Source organism: Neophocaena asiaeorientalis, unplaced genomic scaffold (assembly GCF_003031525.2).
Source record: "Neophocaena asiaeorientalis asiaeorientalis breed wild unplaced genomic scaffold, Neophocaena_asiaeorientalis_V1.1 scaffold314, whole genome shotgun sequence".
In the NCBI taxonomy this organism is placed as follows: domain Eukaryota; kingdom Metazoa; phylum Chordata; class Mammalia; order Artiodactyla; family Phocoenidae; genus Neophocaena; species Neophocaena asiaeorientalis.
Window position 1 is genome coordinate 1,171,436 of NW_020175489.1, and position 23,944 is coordinate 1,195,379.

The 23,944-nt window shown below is 37.7% G+C and overlaps 2 protein-coding genes across 7 annotated transcripts in view; one reads left to right on the forward strand and one right to left on the reverse strand.

Moving 5' to 3' along the window:
• Positions 1-4,221: 4,221 nt before the first annotated feature.
• THAP5 (THAP domain containing 5) lies at positions 4,222-9,960 on the reverse strand. Its single transcript, XM_024768878.1, has 3 exons — positions 9,804-9,960; positions 5,897-6,089; positions 4,222-5,383 (listed from the first exon to the last, which is right to left on the reverse strand). The coding sequence occupies exons 1-3, from the start codon at positions 9,881-9,883 to the stop codon at positions 4,469-4,471; spliced, it is 1,188 nt and encodes a 395-aa protein (XP_024624646.1). The 5' UTR covers positions 9,884-9,960; the 3' UTR covers positions 4,222-4,468.
• Positions 9,961-10,152: 192 nt separating this feature from the next.
• DNAJB9 (DnaJ heat shock protein family (Hsp40) member B9) overlaps positions 10,153-23,944 on the forward strand; it is a 409,736-nt gene continuing 395,944 nt past the window's right edge. The window contains exons 1-3 of one of the 6 annotated variants that reach the window (XM_024768871.1): positions 10,153-10,274; positions 11,928-12,154; positions 13,081-15,355. In XM_024768871.1, coding sequence (XP_024624639.1) covers positions 11,938-12,154; positions 13,081-13,535 — 672 coding nt within the window. In that variant the 5' untranslated portion in view covers positions 10,153-10,274; positions 11,928-11,937 and the 3' untranslated portion in view covers positions 13,536-15,355. Of the gene's footprint in view, positions 10,491-11,927; positions 12,155-13,080; positions 15,356-23,944 lie in introns of those variants that run through there. The other 5 variants (XM_024768870.1, XR_003006362.1, XM_024768874.1 and 2 more) reach the window with 5 other exon arrangements.

Genomic DNA, 23,944 nt, shown 5'->3' on the forward strand with positions numbered 1-23,944 from the left:
TACTGCAGAAGAGAATACAGGATGAGATATATTTTGTGGCCATTATTTGCAAAATAGAACCTACAACAGGGATGATAGACTGTGGAAGAGTGGTTGGTTGCAGTGTGAGTTGTTCTAATAACTGTGCTAAACTAAACAATAGAAGGTGGTGGTCAGAATGAGGAGCTTGAAGGTGACGTTTTTCAATGGGATGCAAGTACTGGTGATGACAAAGGTCTACCATTGACCACAGAAATGAGGTGGCTGAAGAGGAATGGAGGAAAAGTTCACTGGAGATGAGGTGGTCAAGTAACCAAAAAGCCAGAGGGTGGAGAATAGGTTAAAATGATAAATGAAACAAAGACCCTTCCTTGAAGGAACTTATCTCTTATACAGACACATCTTGTCTCCCATCCCCACCCCCCAACCTTCTCTGTAGCTTTTTCCCTGACAATTGTGAATGAGTATTTCTGCCCACCCACCTCACCCACAAAAATACAAAACAGCATAATCTAAAAAAGAGAGATGTACTTGAACACCAAATTAGTTGGCAGAACTGTTCAATTTAGCTAGAAACAGAAAAATGTATCTGCACATTAATATTCCAACTCTTAATATATGGCTGATTTTTTTTCAAGATCGAAAATATGCAGAAAAGTTCCCTGCTTGATGTTTTTATTTTAAAAAGTTTTATTCTGCATATTTATAAAGTTGAGATTTTTTTTAATAACTGCAAAAGAAATTCAGTCACACCTAATGATTAACAGAATGTAGTGGTGTACTATCTAAACAAATCGTGCTGATGTGCCATAATAAATTGTCTATTAGTAAAGAAATACACTTTAGGGCACAGCATCATATCACAAATTACAGTTAGGATACTTTGCAAGAATTTATTCAAACTAGAGAATTCTGAGTAACTGTATCTTTTGAATGCAGCACTTAAAAATGTAACAACTCTGGGGCTTCCCCAGTGGGGCAGTGGTTGAGAGTCCGCCTGCCGATGCAGGGGACATGGGTTTGTGCCCCAGTCCGGGAAGATCCCACATGCCGCGGAGCGGCTGGGCCCGTGAGCCATGGCTGCTGAGCCTGCGCGTCCGGAGCCTGTGCTCCGCAACGGGAGAGGCCACAACAGTGAGAGGCCTGTGTACTGGGAAAAAAAAAAACAAAAAGAAAAAGTAAGAACTCTGTGCATTCTTTTTCTTAAAAAAAATGACCTTGTGTGTGTCACAGAAGTGATGCTTTATTGCTGCAGAGGTCAAAGTTCAAGGCTCAAGAGGTACAGGAGAGAATACAAAGGTAGCTTTAAGAAAATTGGTTTTGTTTATGTATAAAAAAGGAAGTTTATAAAACTTAATTTACAAACCAAGAACAAAGTAGTATGCATGCCTTATGTATAAGCATCCTTAAAACATCAAAATTTTTGAAATGCATAGCCAGAAAACAAAAAACCACCATTGCCCCTTGCCAAAACCTACATGATGTTTATTTAGATCAACGTCACATATTATTTATATGATGAAGTCTTTCTAAATTTGACTTACCAACCTCCCTGACATGTAGGCATAAACAGCTTCCTTAGACTTATTTCCTTTTTAACTATCAGATAGAAAGTAGGAAATAGTCTGTGGTGCGGATAGCCTTCTACAACAAAAATCAGTTAATAGGTGGCATAGCAGATAACTGGTAAATGGTACTGTCCATTGGAAACATGGAATGTTTTAAAGATTATATGAAGATCTATATGCTTCCCTAATCATTCTCAAGGTATCAAGGATATATTTGTTAAGAAGGTTCTTGATTTTAGGTGGGAGAACCAAGAAATTCTAAGTAGGCAAATCCAAAATATTCATCCAAACATTTATTGAGTTAATATTACATTGTCAAAGAAATGAAAGTGAATAAAAATTCTGCTTTCAAAAAGCATACAGTCCAGTCGAAGAGAAAGCTATGGATAACATCATGATATACAAACAGTGTAAACACTGTTACGGTGTTATAAAACAAAGCTCAGTGTTATAAGACAAAGCCCTGTAGGAACAGAGAAAAAACAATTTTGACTGGTAAGAAGGGATGACATTCCAACAAAATCGAAATACAATTTTAACAGACCGGTTGAATTTAGAGAATAAAATAAGAAGACACAAAAATAAGTACCTGTCTAGCATGTTTGAGAAATGCTAAGAAGTCCAGTGTGGCTAGAACACAGGATGAACAGAATCACAGAGGATCATATACATGATAGTAACAAGTTTTGCTTAATTCTGTAGGTATTAAAGAGTGATTACAGATTTCTGAGCTAGGAAAGTTAGGTGGTGTGCAGGTGATACAGCTACATCTATAGTTTAGGTAAAAAGCTGATAGCAGAGTCCAGGAAAATATGGAAGCAGGAGATTGAAAATATAGGTACTACTAGTTAAGAGGCTGCTATAAGAATGTAAGTAAGAAATAAAGTTGGTCAGAACCCCCAAATAAAATTTATTGGTTAACTGAGTTAGAGGGAACATTCTGAACTGAATATAGAAAAGCCAAGAAAGTATCTTAAATACTTATAATTTAGTAGTTTAAAGAAACACAACTAGTTTAAATTATTCCTGAGTAAACTATAACTTTAAATAGAAAATAACTACAATGTACAACATATTTTATAATGACTTAAAAAGGCTATTTACATCTATATTATTTATTTTAAATACCAGCAAAATGCAACTTAAAAATAACATCACATCAACTTTACCAATTATATACACATAATTTATGCAAAAATTTTAAGGAATTTTGCCCTACCCATAGCCACACAATAAGGACACTACTAATCAACTTTTTATAATTAGCTGACACACATTCATATACTAATTAATTTTATTAGCCTAAAAAAACTAAGTGACATATGGCCCCAAATAATCATCCATTTACAAAACAATTAGTATACTATTTGCTGTGTAGTCAACTAATATTTATTGAGCACCTCCTATTTTCTGGCACCAAAACCACATTTACTACCTTACAGAATTCAAAAAACCATCCTTCAAAACAGGTAACAGTATTTTTTATATAACAGATGAGAAAACTAAGAATCAGGCTGACAGGAATTTGCTTAATACCATAAAGAGTAACATATTTAATTATATTAACTGCCAATTCTAAGGGATCATCTATTTTTCACATTTGTGTTGCTACGACTATGCCTCCGCTTTTACGTTTCATTTTATTTCTATCACCATTATTTCTCTTTCCTACTTGTCTCTCCAAGGTTATCACCACCTATCTATAATTTCTTTTACTAAAATACATGTAAGTGGGAAGGTGTAACATTAAGTATTACTCTATCATTCTGGAATTTTAAAACAACATATGCACACATTTTTAAAAGTTACACATATTAAATAGATAAAAACCATAATTTTTAAAAAGTATTAAAAAATTTAACCTCATTGAAATTTTTGGTTTATAAATATAACCTTAAATACAAGGTGTCAAGAAGCTTAAATGACTGTGTATTATGATGGTCTGCCACATATAAGGTACATATTCTTTCAAGTTTAAAGTACCTCTCCTAAGAACTGGGCTAATGGTTGATTCCTTATTTTAGTTCAATTGGAATAAAATTGTAACTGGAGTATTTTCCTTTATAACACAGAAAACTATAGCCCAAAGGCCAAGCAACACATAATTTAATAAATATTGAGAAGAATCCAACAGTTAATAATATCAAATGCTAGCCAGCATCTAGTTTTATGTGAGTATAAGATTATCATATAGAAAACTTGTTCTATTAAAAGTATCTAATTAGAGGGGCTTCCCTGGTGGCGCAGTGGTTGAGAGTCCGCCTGCCGATGCAGGGGACACAGGTTCGTGCCCCGGTCCAGGAAGATCCCACATGCCGTGGAGCGGCTGGGCCTGAGAGCCATGGCCGCTGAGCCTGCGTGTCCGGAGCCTGTGCTCCGCAACGGGAGAGGCCACAACAGTGAGAAGCCCACGTACCACAAAAAAAACCCAAAAAACAAAACAAACAAACAAAAAAAAGTAATTAGAAAGGCAAGAAACTATAAAGAAACAGACTATGTTAGAGGTCTAGTTAAGTGCCCTCTTTTTACAGACTAGAGACTGAGAATCTTGATAAGTAACTTGTCCAAGTCACATGTCAATGGTAGAACCAAGACTGATTCCTGAGCCTGATTTCTATTCTGGGCTCTTGTTTACCATATCCGTGTTCTCTCATTTTATGACTTAACCATATTATTTATTCACTACATTTTAATTTCAAATTTGGAAAATTAACAAGTAATGACACTTCTTCTACCCAACAACTCTCTAGTTTTTCTCAAAAATGAGCATTACAAGAACAGGACGCAGTTCATAACATTAGAGCACTTGCTTAGCTTCATTAAGATAAGAACTTTACACAGGAAAAAGTTCACTTTACATATAATTTGGTTTGGCAAACAAAAAGCTTACATAAAAGTCACAGCTTTAAAACCTCTTTAACCTATATCATAGTAACTTCATACGTTGTGAAATGGTTTTCTATAATCTTGACATTTTCTTCAGATAGCCGGTTTTCCTGTTTTAGCTGCCTTATAAGAGCTTCCAAAGACTTCAATCTTCCTAGAGTTTGTTGTTCTTGTAACTCAAGGAGAGTTATCTTTGAATGTAGTTTAGAGACTTTCTGCCAAAGATGTTCCTTACTTACATCTTGTCTGCAGTAAGAATGCTCAATCTGTAAAACTTCCATCTCATTGTCTACATCCTTATATGAGTCTTCAACATCTATGTCTTCTTCCATTTCCACCTTTTCTTTGGGGGCAGGTATAAAAGAATTAATTGTAGGTTTGGAATTTTCTGTAGGTACAAAAATGGCAATAACAGATTCTTTATTTGTATTTAATTCTTCAACTCTTTGAGTAATTGTGCTGAACAAGAATGGATTTTCCTGTGCTGACTTAATTTCCACAGAATTATTTGTGAAGTGTGGGTTAGCAAGATGATTGGTAGTTATTTCAAGCACTTCTTGGGCTTCCAAAGACTGCTGAATACCTTCTGAATTTGAAGTTGTCAAAGTAATAGTTGTAGAATTTATATTCTCAAAAGATGTGTGAAAACCACCTATACCTATGTCTTGACTAACTGATGTTTCCAAGGTAGGTTCTGATTTTCTGGTATCTTGTTTAAGCAGATTAAGAGTTAATACATTATTTTGTAAACTTTCTGTTTTTGGATCTGGTAGCTTTACCAAGGCAGATGAATCAAGTAATTCTGCATGTTCAGGGGGGACATCTGTGTCAACTGTATTCTTCTTTGGCTCATTTGATGAAAATGACTCTTCTGACTTGGCTTTTAGGCATACTTCTTTCTCATCTTTCAATTTTTTCTTCTGAGATTTTTTTTTGGAAGGGTCTTTCTCCTATAAAATAATATTTTCAAATTCTAATAAAGATGTCCTTACTAGGCTTATTCCCTTATTAGTTAGTGCTGACTATTTCAGTACAACTATGAGCAGTATACTGGCCAAGCAAATTTATTCAGTTAAAAAAATGTTTTCAGTATATAACAGCTCAAAATATACTTGAAAACATTTTTTAAAAAAATTATGCATAATCAATATAATGGAAAAAATCTCAGATCACTCACAAGACCAGTAAAATATCTAGATCATTAATTTACATTAATAACTTAACCTGATAATTTATGTATGTGTTATCCTTGGCTCCTGAAGCTATGCTTCAAAATGGTTTAAATCTTTAAAAAATTATTACACTTTCAGTAAAAGCACAAATTAGTCTTTCTTTTTCTCAAATATGTGTTTTCCCAGCAGTTACCTTTCCCTCTCATCCCCTCTAACTGATTACCTGCGACCCTGCAATCTGCCACCATGCTCAGCATTATCCCCTTCTCCCCTACTCCCTGCCTCCAATACCTGATTCTCTTCAGGCAAAGAAAATATTGTTGGAATTGCAGTTTGTTTCAAATAGCGAATACCCCATCTGATGTCAAGAGAGTCAGGAGTAAAATGGTCACTACACAGGAACTGGTATTTACTGGGAACCCATGAATCTCGCTTCATGTTCTTTAACCATTTTTCAAGTCTTTCTTTGTCATGTAGAGGAAACCTGAAAGTAAAAAAAGGAAAACTTTGCTATATTTTAACAATTTTGCCAGATTCCAGGCCTGCACATATAGGTAACCTATCAATCAAGTGCCATAAAAGCAAGACAACCACTCCTACCACACAATAGCATCTTCATGACAACTACTACCATATCATCTCTGCAGCAAAGAGGACTAAGATATGAGATGTGTAGCCAAAGCTTTTGTCTGAGAAGAGTGGCTTGTAATACATAACTCAGAGTCCCTTCAAGTAAAACCTATGTTACTACAAAGGATAAAATCTATTCATATTTGCTATGGATTACATTTCTTTTTCATTCTGTTGTGCAGTTTGCCTAGAACTAGTGAAGAGCTTTGTAACTACAAAGTCCTATTCAAATATATTTCATAGTAACATAACAAGTCAAACGGTTTCTGGTCTATAATTCAAGAAGTATTAAACTTCAGGCTCTTACGTTAATATTTTTAAAACACAGAGATGTTAATTCAAACAAATGGTTTAGCTGACATAAATGAATACTCAATCTTATAAAACTTCTAATCCTCCATTCTCTTTACTGGAATCAGCCTCAATTCTACCCATTTGTAATTTAGTCCAATATTTCTAGTCTTCTACAGCTGGTAGATTGGGAACTCTAAAATTCAAGTATTCAAGTTCTGAAAGAGAAATTGACACAAGAACTAAACGTGTTAAAGGACAGACTCAGATATTTTATAATATGAAACAAACAGAAAAGATAGAGAAAAGTAAAACAGCTCTTTATACGTGTTCTTCCTGTACTGAGTAACCTGGATTTTTAGAGTTGGTTTTAACGTACTACAATGTGTTTTATGGGTAAAACTGGACTAATGGCAGAATTTGACAGAAAACTTTATTCTACCAGTCTAATCAGGTTTGAGTTAAACTGAATTAAACAACAGTGATTTATTTGAAGATTTTACAAGAACACAGTCCAAGACACATACTACATAATAATTTCCTACTTATAAAAAAGTTACATAGGGCTTCCCTGGTGGCGCAGTGGTTGAGAGTCCGCCTGCCGATGCAGGAGACACAGGTTTGTGCCCTGGTCCGGGAAGATCCCACGTGCCGTGGATAGGTTAGGCCCGTGAGCCATGGCCGCTGAGCCTGCGTGTCCGGAGCCTGTGCTCCGCAGCGGGAGAGGACACAACAGTGAGAGGCCCGCGTACCGCAAAAAAAAAACAAAAAACACACACACACACACAAAAAAAACAGTAACATAAAAGGTTCTCATACAAAAAGCAGCTGTTATACATTCCTCCCAATCACAACCATTTATGCTTCGTAGTAGCACGATTTTCTAAAATAAATATTGATAACTTTGTAAGATGCTAGACAAAAAGAGTCTGGGTATTTTGTAGGAAATAATTTTTAACCCTGATATCCTTCCGTGAAAACTCAGATTATCTGCCTTTGGAAGTTTTTACCATAGTATAATATTCATACATGGCTTGAAAATTTTTTAACCTTACATATATCAATGACTTAGGTTATAAGTATGATAGCCCTAACGAGAAAAGGCATTTAATGGCAAAAATAATTTTCTTTTCAGAGGACTTGGAACTCTGTTATCCAGAGATAAGTTTATACCTTTTCTGTTATAGCTAAAATGAGAATATGCCTTTTACAAAAAATTTTTTTAAATGTAATTTTATGTATATGGATGCCATTTGTAAATTATTTCTATTGTACCTATATGTTATCAAACAATTAAAAAAATACACTTTGTGAATGTCTTTATTGGTAATTGTATTGCAATGCTTTCTTAACAGGTAAATCTCTAAGAACTCTCCTAGAATATGTTTCTGGAACAACTTAGTATCTCTACATTGGTTCAGTTTGTTTGACTGGTAATTTTGTTTCTCTCTTATTAATTCTCCCCAAAACATAAAATAATCACTGGTATAAACTGGTCACCATATGTATATATTCACTGAATTCTCAAATTAGTATAAATTTATTTTGCAGCTTGCTATAGTGTTAGCATGAGAAAATTCAATTCTTCAAGTTTGGTGCTATTAGGGGAATAAAACTAATTCAATGTTTAGTTTGCTGATTACACATGGAATTTCAAAAACTCACTTAAAAACTCCACTTTCAGTAAATTCATTTTGAGGAAAAAATTCTTTATAATTGTCTTCCTCTGGCATTATTATTTTACTCCTTAAAAATAGTAACTACGCAGTCCACAAAGATTAAAAGAATTTTTAGTCTGAGGTTATGACGCCCCCAAATCCAAGGCCAAGGAAATATGGGGTTAAATCAAGCTCAACATGATCCTTTGCTACAAACCTCTTCAGAGCCAGAGCCATTAACATACTAGCATATATTTCTCCCCCTAAAATATCTCTTTGCAACTTGTGGAAGGGCTTCGAGGAAGATAATCCTGGAAATATTGCCACATGGTGTGAATTATTTGGAGTTATCAGTTTTTTTCATTAGTTAAGATAATGGAAAGCAGCTGAGTCATTAGTGAACAGAAAGCTTTAGGTCTAAAGTCAAATAAGCTTCACAAAATAGCTAGTGAAAATTCAAAGAAAGTTAAAGACAACCAGGTTAGGGCTAAATTAATTATTTTTAAATACAAGAAATAAAGGAAATAGAATAACATAAATACGTTGACTTTCATAAACACTAAGCACGTTATGAGTGCCAAACGCCATTTTATGTCTTTACACACTACGTGTGAATTAGGTATTACTAGTGTCTCCACTTTACAGATGGGAGGTCTTAGCTAGAAGCGTTAAATAATTTACGGACAGTTATTCAGCTACAAAGTAGTGGAGCCAGTATTTGAACCTAAGTCTGGCTTTGGAGTCTGGCCTCTTACTTATTACACAATACTGCTTCACTATTCTTCCAAATAAAAATGGGTACTTCTTGGGTTCCACGAAAATATTTCGTGGCCGCAGTAATTTGGAATACAGGTATTCCCCACTTCTCCAAAGTTCGCTTTCTGCCACTTCACTTTTAGGAAAGTTAGGTCTAACAGGTACTGATGCCCGAACAAGATTTTTGCTTTTACCAAAAAAAAAAAAAAAAGCAGTTGCTTCCTCGCTTAGGAAAGGTTTCAGAGTAACGCTCTACGTTAGAAGGGCGGGAAAAACCTGTTAGCCCTGACTTACCCTGCTCTCTGAACGAATGGAGAGTATCTAGAGCCCTGAGCAGGAGGTAGGTTATAATTCTGGGTCGGCCACAAAACTTTCAAGGTCACTTACCTAACCTTTCTCAAAGGCCTCAGTTTCGTCAGGAGAAAGTGGAATTAAGTTACAACTATGCGACCTAACTCACTGGAAGTGTAAGTTAACTTTAAGAGCACCTTCCCACTTGGCACGTTTGATGCACCTGAAGTGGTGGTTAAGGTCGTCAATGAGATGAGTTCCGGGGAGGTGGGGAAACGCTCTGGAAACCACGGAGCATCGCGCAAACGTGACTGCTTTAGGCGCCCTATGAACACTCCAACAGGCCCCAACGCCTCGCCACACGCCCAGCGACCTCCCTAGAAATGTCAGAACATTTCCAGGTAAACTGAACTCGAGCCTTCGCGCCCTCCTCCCGCGGAGGGACCGAACACGACCGCAGAACCAAGGCCGAATTTATAGAGCTGACAGGAGATACGCCAAACCCCAACCCCAAACGCCACAGAACTGCGACCCAGAGGCAAGCTGACGCTTCTGCGTTAGGGACAACTTACGGGTAAAAACTCAGCTTCCGGTCTTTACTGTTTCGTCCCCGGCGGTTCTTACAGCAAATCGCTGCGCAATAGCGGGGCATCGCTGCGGCGAGGCCACAGGAGACCTGGGCCGCCGACGGGCACAGGCGTGCCTTCCTCGCTGAGGCGGAGCCGCGGATGCAGGCCGCCGGAGCCACTGCGCCTGCGCCAGGCTGGGCGGAACGGAAAGACGGTGCAACCCTTGACTCACTTCCGCTTCTGCCGGCTTCAGTACGGCCCTTTCAGGGGTTGGGGCCGGAAGTGACGCACAGGCCGAGCGGCAACAACAGTTTTCCACGTGCGCGTAGGGCTCCAGGGTCAGGTGGGGAGGCGGGAGCCAATAGGAAAGCGTTTCGTGTAGATTTCCTCCTGAGGTGGCGGCGCGAGCGGCGGCCGGCCCGCCTGTGGGGAGCTGGCTGTGAGGGGACGCGGCGGCGACGGCAGGAGTGTGAGGTCGGTGGACAGGCAGCAGTGGGTGCGCACCAGCTCCCGGAGGCCACGGAGGCCGGGGTTGGGGAGGCCAAGCCGCGCAGCCTTGTGGAGTAGCTGGTCAGCACCGCCGGCGCCTCCGCTCTCTGAAGGAGCAGCTGCAGCTGGAGGGTGCGAATGAGGGATGAGGCCGGGGTCTCCGCGAGGGGGTTTAGGCCTCGGTGTCCGCCACGGTCGCCGGTAGGGCTTCGGGTTGCCTGGTGTTCTTGAGGAAGAGAATAGGAGAAAGGAGATGGCCTAAGCACAGTGTAGTGCGGTTTTTTGGGGGGGGGGTTGTGCCGCTGGCCTTCTCGGGTGTCGGGCAGCTCCTCCCAGGGCCGGACCCCGAGCCGTGGACAACCGGACGGCGGCGCAAGGTCTGACAGGGCGAGTCCAGCCCAACCAGCCACTGGCTCTGGGGAGTAGGGCCCAGGCTTGCCGTCCCCCGGCTCTCGGGAATGAGGAGTCAGTATAACGCAATGGTCCGTCTTTTAGGAGAGTATGGTATATTCAACTTGAAACTGTGGAGTAAGGTTTGTGAAACTGGGAAGATGCCTTCCTGTCAGTTTTAAACCCGCCCTTTGACTAGGGATCAGTCACAGTACGCGCTTGGTTTGTGTTCTTTAAACCAGGAGTTCCGTACTTGATCCTTGGTTCGCGTGACTCTCTGGGAAGAAGTAATCCATCTGCTAATTACGCTCTGAACAGGCCAACAGGAGAGGAACGCAGGCAGTTTGCACAAACCAGAGCGTCTTTCGTCCGCTGTGTTATGTCATCCTAGGTTCTTAAGGACTCCTGTGGTACGGTGTTCAACAAACAGGGTCGTTTGAATCCCAAGTCATTTAATCTGTACTCTCAAGAATTCTCAGTTGAATTCTAGGTTCCAACTTCTTTAAGGTTAGAGAAACATTTTAACGACTCCTGAGAAGTTAGAAAGAATTTACCTTATCTAAAGTACAAACTATGAAAGTTCATTTTTCTGGCAGCCTTCGCAGAAATCTTAAATTCTATTAATTATGAGTTTTTAACAAAACTCACTTATCCATGCTTTTTTGTTAAATATTTGGGATCTTACAGTTAAAAAAAAAAGAGAGATTACATTCTATTGTGTTGCATTGTCAATATTATGTAATATTGAGATTCTCTGTGTGCAATCCTTGGCTCACCTTGCTGAAATGAAAACTGAAAGTTTCTTAGGGAGGGAAGATTACTGCTAATTTAGACATACTGGGCTGATTACCTTGGTAATATACTTTTTTACCATTAAGTTAAAGTTCTTAAAAATCCCTTTAGAATATGAATTCTAGAAGGGAAGATTGAGATATTGAGATCATTTTAAGCTATATTTTTGTAACTACTGTGTTTATGGCCAGAGTGTTAGTGGAAAGGCAAAACCAAGAAAGATTTTTCTTAATTTGGTTGAATTATATTTGCTCTCAAGATTACAACCAATTTAGGGGTAGTGCAGCCTGTATAAGTGAAATAACATGGAAATAGATACAAGATACACTATATATGCTTGACATTTTGATACTGCATTAGTATACTTTGAATCCTAAAAGCTCATTCAGTTTCTTTTAAAAGAAAAATCTTAAGATTAGTTCCATGGATAATATTTTTTTTTCTTTTCTTTTTTAGGATATTAGAAATGGCTACTCCCCAGTCAGTTTTCATCTTTGCAATCTGCATTTTAATGATAACCGAATTAATTTTGGCCTCAAAAAGTTACTATGATATCTTAGGTGTGCCAAAGTCAGCATCAGAGCGCCAAATCAAGAAGGCCTTTCACAAGTTGGCCATGAAGTACCATCCTGATAAAAATAAGAGTCCTGATGCTGAAGCAAAATTCAGAGAGATTGCAGAAGGTACGTAAATGACTACCTTCAAGGTCTCACAGGTTTTAACCAGTAAAGGTGAATGATACCTAAGAAGTTTGTATGTATTTGAAGGTTTTGTGGAGGCGGGAGGGAGAGTGGGATCTATACATGAATATAGTGAGAGTGAGATTCTCAAGGCTATTATAACATATTTTGATCCTGGATATGTGGAAGTATATACTTTTATTGGCATTCAGATCTGAAAATGTTGAAAATGTATTATTTCTTTCTTTTGTTATTTATAAAGTTGCTTATTGTTTCTATGTCAAAAGGAATTTTAGATACCCAAAACTTATGAATTAAGAAAGTTTTTATGAATTATGGAGATTAAATATAAAACTATTAAGCATAAAAAAATTAAATAGACTCTAAAATGCTTTGGTTTTTTTTCTTCCTCACTTGGTCTACATCTCAAAGCCACAATTGTCTTTAAAGGAAAAGTAGGAAACAAGTTTTGACTTAAGACTAATTCTAAAACAAATTGCATCTCCTGAGCATTTAGTAATTAATGGTGGGTGGAGGTAACTGAGTAGGGAGTTGGAGTTAAACATTTACTTCAACTAGTAAGTGAAAAATGAATTCCTCTGAATTTGCTCACTAAATTCTTTCACACAAGTGATGATTTTGCACAAATAATAAGAATAACTCTGAAATTGTTGCTCCCATATTTATTTGTATTAATAGTAGCATTTAACAAATATTTATTGGTTATTTACTAGAGGCAGGCATTGTGCTAACTGCTGATTGTGTAGTGAATAAGACAAAGTATTTGCCTTTTGTGACTTCTGACTTTTATGTTAGTAGCATTTGGTTTTATTTGTGATGTGAAATACTTTCATAAAATAAATTTAAGAGGTTTGGGTATATGTAATTTTGATTACTTTGAATTACTAAAGTATTTTTATTTCTTTCAGCATATGAAACACTCTCAGATGCTAATAGGCGAAAAGAATATGATACACTTGGACATAGTGCTTTTACTAATGGTAAAGGACAAAGAGCTAGTGGAAGTCCTTTTGAGCAGTCATTTAACTTCAATTTTGATGACTTTTTTAAAGACTTTGGTTTTTTTGGTCAAAACCAAAACACTCGGTCCAAGAAGCATTTTGAAAATCACTTCCAGGCACGCCAGGATGGTTCCAGTAGACAAAGGCACCATTTCCAGGAGTTTTCTTTTGGAGGTGGGTTGTTTGATGACATGTTTGAAGATATGGAGAAAATGTTTTCTTTTAGTGGTTTTGACACCACCACCAATCGACATACAGTACAGACTGAAAATAGCTTCCATGGATCTAGCAAGCACTGTAGGACTGTCACTCAACGAAAAGGAAATATGGTTACTACATACACTGACTGTTCAGGGCAGTAGTTTGTCCTTTTTCTGTTCTCTTTAAACCCAACTAGTTGACTCTTCTTCAATATCTTTGACGCAGAACCAATTTTTTGTGAACTATTTTGACAAGTGCATGATTTCACTTAACTTGATATAGCTATCAAATATATTTAAATTGTTTTGAGAAATTCAGCAACATTCATTTAGTAGAGAAATAGCTAATTATTAATTTCCCTGATTAGGCAAGGTTCTTTAAAAAAAGATAGTATAATTCTGCCTGGTCTTTTTTCTCTACCTGCCCTTGGGCTTATTAACATGACCAGTTTTATTACCAAGGAAAAAATGAGTTTGCCTGATAAATATTTAAAGGTTAAATTTTAAAAGTTATTGTAGATTTAAATTGTGTGAACTTGAATGATCTTTTTTGCAGTGAAACCTTTGCTAATTTAAAATTGCATGCTCTGTAGCATCTCTGACTTGGGTCACAAAATATGTGAAACTGTATAATTGAGTCGTTCAGCAAAGGATAGCAAGCAGTATCTTGGTTAATTTCCACTGAAAGCTTCAGAAAGGTATGGTTTAATATTTACCAGAGAACCATGCGGAAGAATTTGAGTAAAGGAAAGGAAATGATTGTATTGCTCATAGTCATTTAGACTCAAAGAAAGTTGAAAACTTAACATTGTCCAGAGTTTGTTACGTGTTTGGTCCCTGGCTAATGATTTTGTAGTGTTGAAATCATAGCTATTTTACACATCTTTTCACATTTCTTCCTTAATTGTTGACGCTAGGTTTTAGTATGGATTTATGTATTTTTGTGTGTGTGTGGTTCTTCTTCTTTGCCCTCATCTTTAGAGATTGACTAATACCTCATTCTGTTTATAAAAACAGCCAGTAATTTCTGTGCAACCTTATTATGTGCAATATTTTTAAATCCTAAGAAATGTGTGCTTTTGTTTTCAGATAGACATTTCTTTAGTTCCGCACTTTTCCGTGTTATACTCCACATGAGTATTAATCCTATGGATACATATTAAAACTAGTAAATATCTCATACACCTTTGTGAGTGAGAGAAATATAATATTTACAATATGATGTTCTCTGTTGTCATTTTATTGTTAAAAGTTTAGTCAGCAATTCTGGAGATAGGAAGGGTATATAAGCAATTGGGCTGCTTATACTGATCATAGACCATATTCTAGAAGTTGCTTTTCACTAACCTGAAACCCTGAGGTGACCTTGTTAGATTGCCGTTTAGTAATTTCTCTTGCTTTCTTACCGTCCTCCATCCTCCTTCCCTCACAGATTTTGGTAGCTTGAAGATTTTGTTAATTATAATTTTGGTGTATTTGTTTGCTAGGAACAAGTATTCTTGCCCCTGCTGCTTTCCTCTTTAGGCCTGGTTGGGAAAAAGCAGACTTTGCATGAAGCTTTATTTGTTAGTGATCATCTTTAATTTGACATCTGTGAAGAAAATGAATTTATTCTATTATGTTTATGCACCTTAATTATTTCCTGAAAGTTATACCTACTACTTTTGTTTGATAATAAGAAAATAGCCATACATTGTATTTTGGTCTGAGGATTATCTGTGGCCTATTAAACAGAACAAATGAGGCAAAAAAAAATAATTTTTTTTTCAAATGACGATGAACTTTAAGGATTATTTTAATATTGTTAGCATCTGTACCCTTGATTATCTTTCTTGTTTTTCCCATTTTAAACATTTATTTGAACCCCTTCTTTTTTTTTAACCTCCCATTTGGCTCTTTGGCATACTTTTTACAAGGAAAAATGTACCATGAATCATAACTCTTATGATACAAACTAAATATAAAGACGCTTAGGTAATCTACAGGTATGTGTGTGTGAGTAGTTAGTTATATAAGCAACTAGAAATTAGACCAGTAATCAACATGAAAGCTTCCTCAGTAATTTAAAATTTTTCTTCTTTATAGTTTATACAGGTTGAATGCACAAGGAGAATGGTAAACTCCTGTAGTTATGAAATGACCAAGACAGTAGCTTAATCTACACTCCCTACACAAGTCAACATGTGAAATCTATCACTTTTTTTTTCTTTGGCGTAAAATAGTAATATTCATAACATGACTTAATCTTTTTCTTGAACTAATTTCTCTAATTCTTCAAGTTTTCTGGATTGAGGATGTCTTGCATTGTATGCTATAGTGCATGTGGTAGGCGTGAAATTCTTTTGGTGCTCCAGATTGGTAGGTAGTTTTGTGCTCTAAATTTCAGGTCCAATTCTGAGATCAGTTCCATGAAAATTTAGGTTGCCCAAGATCAATTAAGAATTTGTACAGGGCTTCCCTGGTGGCGCAGTGGTTGAGAGTCCGCCTGCCGATGCAGGGGACACGGGTTCATGCCCCGGTCTGGGAAGATCCCACATGCCGCGGAGCGGCTGGGCCTGTGAGCCATGGCTGCTGAGCCTGCGCGTCCGGAGACTATGCTCTGCAACAGGAGAGGCCACAGCAGTGAGAGGCCCGTGTACCACAAAAAAAAAAAAAAAAAAAAAAAAGAATTTGTACAATCCTGGGGTAGTTATTCTAATTTTTTTTGAAGTAAAAGCAAATAAAAACACACTAGGAAAAAAAAAAAAACACACTAGAGGAAAATGAGACCATTGCCAAACAGAATAAAGAAGAGATAGGTATCAGCAGTAGGTCTCTAAGGTTTTATATTTTTCATGTTAATGCTGGCATCTTTAGTCCCAGGTGACAGGTTGAATAACATCAGTCATGATTGTTTCCCCTCTTGGTCCCAATGACAGAAAATATAATAATGAAGTTGTAAACATGCTGTAAAACAACATACAGAAGTTTTGAGGCACGATATACAGGAAAAGGTATAAAGCAGAAGAAATTGAATTGAGAGGGAAATCAGAGAACCACAGTCAAGGTGTCCTGGAGAAGCTTCTAAGTCTCAGATTTTTAAGGGGGATGGGGAAGGGGAAGCAAAGTGAAAGAATGGGCCAGAGTAGAACTTCATGGGGAACCCTTGCCCTTTTCTCTCCCCTTCAGGTAAACTGTTGACAGCTTTTTCTGCAGGTCAGGGACTTAGGATAACTTCGAAGAAAGAGATTATCCCTGGGCAGGCTCCCCATTTGAGGGTATTGAGATGCCAAAAAAAGAGCAGAGGTGAAGTGAATTTTCACTTGGTGATGGAGTGGGTGCTGGTGAGTAATAGCAGCCCTCCACTCCCAAAGTAAATAAAGCCGTCTTACTTTGGCATGTGTAGGGAACAATAACTTCTGCGTGCTGATGACGTACTCACCTGCCGTTGCCTGCAGGTTGAAATACCCTGACAACTTACAAGAAACCATAGCTCCTATTCAAAAAGGAGCTTTAACACAGGCATACGTAACTGCTGAAAAAACTGCTTTTCTCATCTCTCTGTGCAAGTTGATGTAAGTCCTTCATAAACACATAACAGATGCCCAAGGAATTCAGACATTTAAGGAAAACCAACAGTAAGGAAGAGAAACCCTAACATCCAACCCTCTATTTACTGACATGCATCAATGAGTCAGGCATAGGTCCTTATCTTACCTAACCTGCTTACACCAAGGTTTCCTTCCATGTGGTGATGGTGTCAGACAGTATTAGATGAAACAGTATGAATCCACATTTAGTTTACATTTACATCAACCACAGCCAAAGTCAGTGGAAGATACAGCAGATGTGCAACGTGTATGTTCCCTATTGTTAAAAAACAAAATTCACATGAGTGAATTTTAAAAATCTTACTGGCTTTATTCAACGATTCATGTGTTAGGCAGCTTTCCACCTAGCTGATAGACGCTCTGAGGAACTAAACAACATGAAAGACTTGCAGGAAGAAGCAGGACAAGGAAGTTACACCAGCAAAAAGTTGTCGCAAGGTCACTTTCCTTTAGGGGATGGCAGGGGTCTGTCAGGCAGATTACATCACTAGTGCCCATCAGGTAGTTCCTGATTGGGTTAAGATTCCATTTCTGGGAGAGTTGAAACAGTACTTAAGCTTTGGTTAGGTGTTGTGGGGCTTAGCATAAACAACTTCGTTTTGGGCCTCTTGTCTTACTTTTCACGCTACCATACAGGCCTTATTTTGACTGTCTTCTGTGAAATTCAGATTCTTCCTCTTAGCTAAACTTTGCTACTCAAACCACTCTCCAACTTCTCTTCATTGCTTGCCCTGCGGTTGAACTACCCAGTGAAGGGGAGCAGAATTTGCCACCCCAAAAATATGCCTCTTTGGCATAAGGATTATCTTATACTGATTATTGTAAACAAACAAAATCATAGGAGAAGCTCAGAAAACCAAGTAAAAGGTACCCTTCTATAAGAGACGTTTACATTTATAAGCAAATCTTCATTTTTAAGTGTCTCCCTCTCTGGACAAGGAAGAGAAGGATGACAAAATCTCTAGGAACTCTTAGCAGTGGGGAAGGCACAGGCTTAAATCGACACAACAACCATATCCTTGCTTACTGTGCTTTGCCTGAAAATCTCCCATAACTGCCCCCCACTCCAGACATCTTTTTCATCTTTTTGTGTCTTTCCGTAGGTGATGGCTTGGGCCATTCCTGAGTGTTACTCAGTTTTCCTGTCTATCTCCCATATATACAGGAGGTACATGGTATTAAACTTCTTTTTGTTTTTCTCTTGCTAATCTGTCTTTTATTACCTGGGCCGGGACGTTCCTCAGCAAAGAGGAGGACTCTCTTGGAGGGTAGAGGAAATATAATTTTTGCTCCTCTACACTAGGTAATTTGCTATACAATTTTATTTATTGTCATTGATAATGTATTGTAAGGAGTATGGGGTGCAGGTGCTTACATTGTCTTGAAAGGAGATCGGTAATAACCATAATAAAATAATTACTGTTGACTTAAATAGACTGCCAGTAATTTCTCCAGCAAAAATGGGTTTATTTGGGATCAACAAAGAGTTGCCATTCAGGGTCTGTAACCAGGGCAAACCACATCCAATTCCCCAGCAAAAATGGAGAAGAGAATTATTTCATAGAGGGGAAAAGGAAGCCAAGGGGGTTATAGTAAAGAGTCCATGGCTTTTCATTGGCTGAGTTGTGACAGTCTCAGCCGACCTCTTGTCAGGAAAGAAAGGAAGTCTTTCTTCTTCCTGTTGGGCTCTGCTGTGGTGTTAAGGTGTGAGAGCTCCCATTCTGGTCTACCCATTCTATTTAAATAATTGAGATTTCTGTTTATTAATTTTTTACTTTACTATGTAAGGTGATACACTCTACAAAAGAAAGGAAGTGTAATACAGGGGAAGGATATTGGCAGGGCAGGCAGGTCAAAAACGTGTTGCAATTTTCAACCGGATGGTCTGTGTAGGCTTCATTGAGAGGTGAATTTGCAGGCTTGAGTTATTTGTATGGAAGATGGAAATGTGTGACAAGTTCTAGGAAAAGCAAAGAAGCCAGTGTAGCTGGAAGTCAGTGACACGGGGGAGTAGTTGGAGATGAGTTTATAAAGATAGTGGGGTAGGGGGCAGGACAGATCATGGAGGGCTTTGTCAGCTTTTGTAAAGGGTTTGGCATTGGAATGCGATGTGTTAGCTGAGCAAATAAATGACTTTATCTTCTATACGTTTTAAAAGGATCATACTGGCTGCTGTGTTGTTAATAGACTATAGAGGGGCAACAGTGGAACAGAGAGGCCAGTTAGTCTATTTCCATATTCCAGGATGAGAAATTGATGCAGCTCACTCACTACACCAGGAGCGTAGCGGTGGCAGTGGTGGGAAGTGGTTGCCAGTAGGAATTGCTTACCGATTGGATATAGACATCAAAGAGGAGAAAAGGATGATTCCAAGTTTAGTGTTTATAGAGAACCAGAAGGATAGTTGCCATTAACTAAGATGGGGAAAGTTGCAAGAAGACATTTAAGAGGGAAGATGGGAAATTCAGTTTGGACATACCAACTTAGCGACAATGTGTAGAGGGTTGGAGATAGGCCTGAATTTAGAGAGAGTGTGGAGCTGAAGATGTGTATTTTGGAATTGTCAAAATATAGGGAATATTTTAAACCATGAGTGTAAATGAAATCACCAAGGGAATATTTATAGATATAAAAAGAAACAATCCAAGAACTGAACCCTCAGGTGCTCTAAAATTAAAATTACAAGGAGAAAATGAGGAACCCACAAAGGTATCTGAGAAGAAGCAGCCAATGAGTTAGGAGTTTTGTGTCTTGAGAGAAAGTGAAACAAAGTTTATCAAGAAGTAGAAAGTGGTCAACTTTGTAAAATGCTGCCACTGAGTCCAGTAAGAAGATGCCTGAGAAGTAGCCATTGTTCTTTCTAGCAATTTAGAGCTCAGAAATGAACTTGACAAGACTACTTTTTATCAAGTGGTTGGGGTGTGCCCCATTGGAGCAGGTATAGAGAGAATGGCAGCAAAACCAAGTGCTTTTAAAGAAATGTGGAAAAGAATTTATACTGAATACATTTTTGGACAGAATTAACATGAATATTTTACTGGAGTTTCAATTATGACTCCATACGTGAGTAGCAAATAGCTTGCTCTTCAGAATGAGGTTCTACAGGATGATAATAAATATGCTGTGAAAAAAAAATCATGTTCAAATAGATTTGTGAAATATAGATTAAGATTTGAATCTTGTTAAGTGTTTCTTTATAAGGGCGTTCAGTATTGTGATTTATAAGAAATATATGCTTGGTCATTTAGATGATCAGAATACATTTTTCATGTATACAGTTGAGCCTCAAACAATACAAGTTTGAACTACCCAGGTCCACTTATACACAGATTTTTTTCAATAAATACTTAAAATTTATTTTAAGTACTACACAATCTGTTGTTGGTTGAATCTGTGGTTTTGGAACTGTGGATAAAACAAGCTGACTCTAAAGTTATACTCAGATTTTCCACTGCATGAAGTCAGTGCCCCTAACACCCATGTTGTTGAAGGGTTAGCAACTTGGCTTTCATTCAGTTCCCAGTTCCTAAAACCTTTGGAATTTCCTGTGATGACAGCAAAGCAGTGTCTCTTGTTATGCTAAGCATGTGACTTTTGGACCATACCTAAGGATGGGGGCTGGTTGCTAGAGGTGGTTAGAGGGTTAGAACTTTCAGTCCCACCCCTAGGCTTTTGGGAAGGGAGAGGAGCTGAAGATTGAATTGGTAACCAATGATTTAGTCAATCCTGCCTCTGTAATGAAGCCTCTATAAAAAACAAAAAAAAAAGGAGAGGGTTTGGAGAGCTTCCAAATGGGTGAACACATGGAAATCAGGGAGAGGTGCACCTGGAGAGGGTGTGGAAACTTGGTGTCCTTTCCACATATCATGCTCTATGCACCCCTTCCATTTGGCTGTTCTTAGTCATATCCTTTTATAATAAATCAGTAAGTAAAGTGTTTCTCTGAGTTCTGTGAGCCTCTCTAGCAAATTAATAGAACCTGAGGAAGGAGTCCAGGGAACCTCCAGTCTGTGGCCAGTTGGTCAGAAGCACAGGTGACAGTCTGGGCTTGCGGTTGGCATCTGAAGTGAAAAATAGTCTTGTAGGACTAAGCCCTTAACCTGTGGGATCTGACCCTGTCTCCAGATAGTGTCAAAATTGAGTTGAATTGTAGCACACCCAGCTGGTGTTAGGAGCATTACTTGGTGGTGTGGGGGGGAAACCTCCCCAAAACATGTTGGAAATTTGGGTCCTTGAATACCCATTTATTGAGCTTCTCAGAGTTTTTAATAAGCTAACCTATATTGTGCATCTCCAGTAGAGATACTAAGTATTGTTTGGACCGTAGGATCATTTTTATTGAGTACCAAATCCAGGTGTGCCACAGCAAAAGTTTGGTGAATACTGGCCTAAATAAAACTGAATAACAAATCATAATGAATTTTTAGAACATGTGCATGAACACGTATTAAATGGTACTTCAAGTAGAGCAAGGATGATAGCATATATTATGCTTGTGCTCCCATTCTCCCCCTCCCTTTCTCTTTCCCTCTCATCTGTTTGAATTAAATATGACCTGAAAAAGATTATCCATCAAACACATTATGATTTTATTTAGTGTAGCTTACATTTTATCAACATGCTTTTCTTCTTTTGATCACCACTCTGAATAACATTGTTTTTTCAGAACTATTTTATACCTATAAAAGCCATCATGAAGCAAATTATGACAGTACAATTTATGTAAATGAAAAGCTCCTTTATTATTCTTCCAAGAAAATAAACACTAGTCATTATTGTTTCTATATTGTATTTTAAAAATAAGACGGTATTTGAGGACAGAAGAGTCAAAGTGGATAAAGAGCGAGAATGATTCTTATAGTCTTATCTGTTTACTTTTGGACTAGTATTGGGAACTGGTGCTATCAAACAGGTTCTGACAGTGAGGAATGAAATAATTACAGGCACACACACACCCGCATACATATTTTGCTTCTTGAAATATTCTTTGGCTATGTCTGCAAAATAATGGGGTACATGGAAACATCAAAATACTAATATAAGTGAGTAGTTTGTTACAGTCTTTCAAGAATCATCTGTTCTTTTTTACTCTGCAAATATGCCTAAATTTAAAAAATTACTGGTCTTATTCCTAATGTAAACTTTTACGGTAAACTTCTGGTGAGATGGTCTCATCTTGTGGGGGGGACATAAAGCATCCTTTTCTCACCCAACCCCGACACCAAAAAATAAATTATTACAAAAGGGTGACAGGGAGGGAGAGAGAGAAGGAGAATGGAAGGGGAGGAGCCGAAGATACCAAGTCTGGAAAAGCAGTGTGTAGAGTTTTTTGGGGAAGAGTTGCAGAGAAATGGGCAGTATTTGGTGGGGAAAGTGGAGTGAAAAGAAGTTTCCTACAAAGTAGCAAGAATTCGCTTCACAGACATGGGGAAAATAATAGCAGATGCTGAAGTGGAATGGAGTAGTGTCTCCAAATATCTGAGGGAAAAATGCTTTTGAACTTTGTAACCAAATAAATATTAATAGAAGGTGAACCCAAAATAAAGACATTTTAGAAATGCAAGAACTCAAAGATTACCATCCACATACCCTTTATGAAAAAGACTACTGGTTTTTTACTCTGAATTACAGTGTACAAGAAGGGTTACAACATGGGAAACTAGACTGTGGCTGAGTATATACCCTCATGAAGAAATAAAGAAAGCTAGAAAGAAATTGAGAGCATACATTAGAATTTGACACTTGGGAATTTCTCATTTGGAAAACTGATATTGTTTTATTACTCAATTTACAACGAATTTGTTTATATAATATTATAAATGTTTTTCAATCTATAAACAGTACACCAAAGATTTAATTACATTTATTGGTTAATGATGTAAAATGTACCTCACATTGGGAAATAGAAGAAAAAAGGAGAGGAAAAGGCTTAGTGTACCAATTCTATAATCTTTCACGGTAGGTGGTTGATTCTGTCTAAAGTTGATAAAGACCGTGATTAGGTATATTATTTTCAATTTTAAATGACAACCACCAAAAGATCTGCTAATAGACACTGGTTACATGATAATTTCTGAGGAGTAGTACTGGGAGGTCAGGGAAGACTGACTTTGCATTTTATATCAACCTGTTGTGTTCGAATTGTTTGTGAATGCATTTTTTTCTACATTAGTATATTTTTAAAGGAAAAAAAAAAGCCTGGTGTATCAGTTAGGATGCCTGCAACTAACAGAAAACCCCTAAATTAAATTTACTCAAGCAATACAAAGCTTATTCTCGCTTTAACAAGGAGTCCAGAGGTCAGGCAGCTGCAGGAGTGGTATTTGCCAGGAATCTGGTTTTGCTTTTTCATAGCTGTCTGGGCTCTGATCTCTGTGTTGGCTTCATCCTGATGGCTGTTAGGAGCCATGAAACCTTCTCTTGAATGCTCTAAAAAAAATTTTCCCTCCCAACTTACTGGCCAGAAATGTTCCATACTGTTACATGTTCACACCTAAACCAGTCGTTAACAAGGAGAATATGACCACCATGCTTGGTTTGGGCTAGTCAAGACCACCTGCTGGGGCTGCGGATATTCTCCCCTACAATGGTCTCCTGCAAAAGTACTGATACCTGGAGAAAAAGGTGCTTTATTAGAGAGGACTTAAGCGGATGGATGGGAAGGATGTATATATTACAAGCAATTGAATATTTAAATTTTAAAAAAAGTCTTCAGTGGTCTTGAATGTTTTTACTTCCTTTATAATTTATTCTTCACCATTAGATGTTTTTAAAGAGGATTGGGCTTTTCTCTTTGTACCCCCCAAATGATAGCTGAGTTTTTGTTTCAGTTAGGAACCAACCCCACCTTAAATATTGTAGAATCTTGGCATTGGTAGGTTTAATGTTTATGGTTTCAACTATTTGGGACAGACCCCAAAGTTCCATAATATAAGAATTTGTGATTTTTCTGGGATATAAAATTGAATTCCATACCTTGCT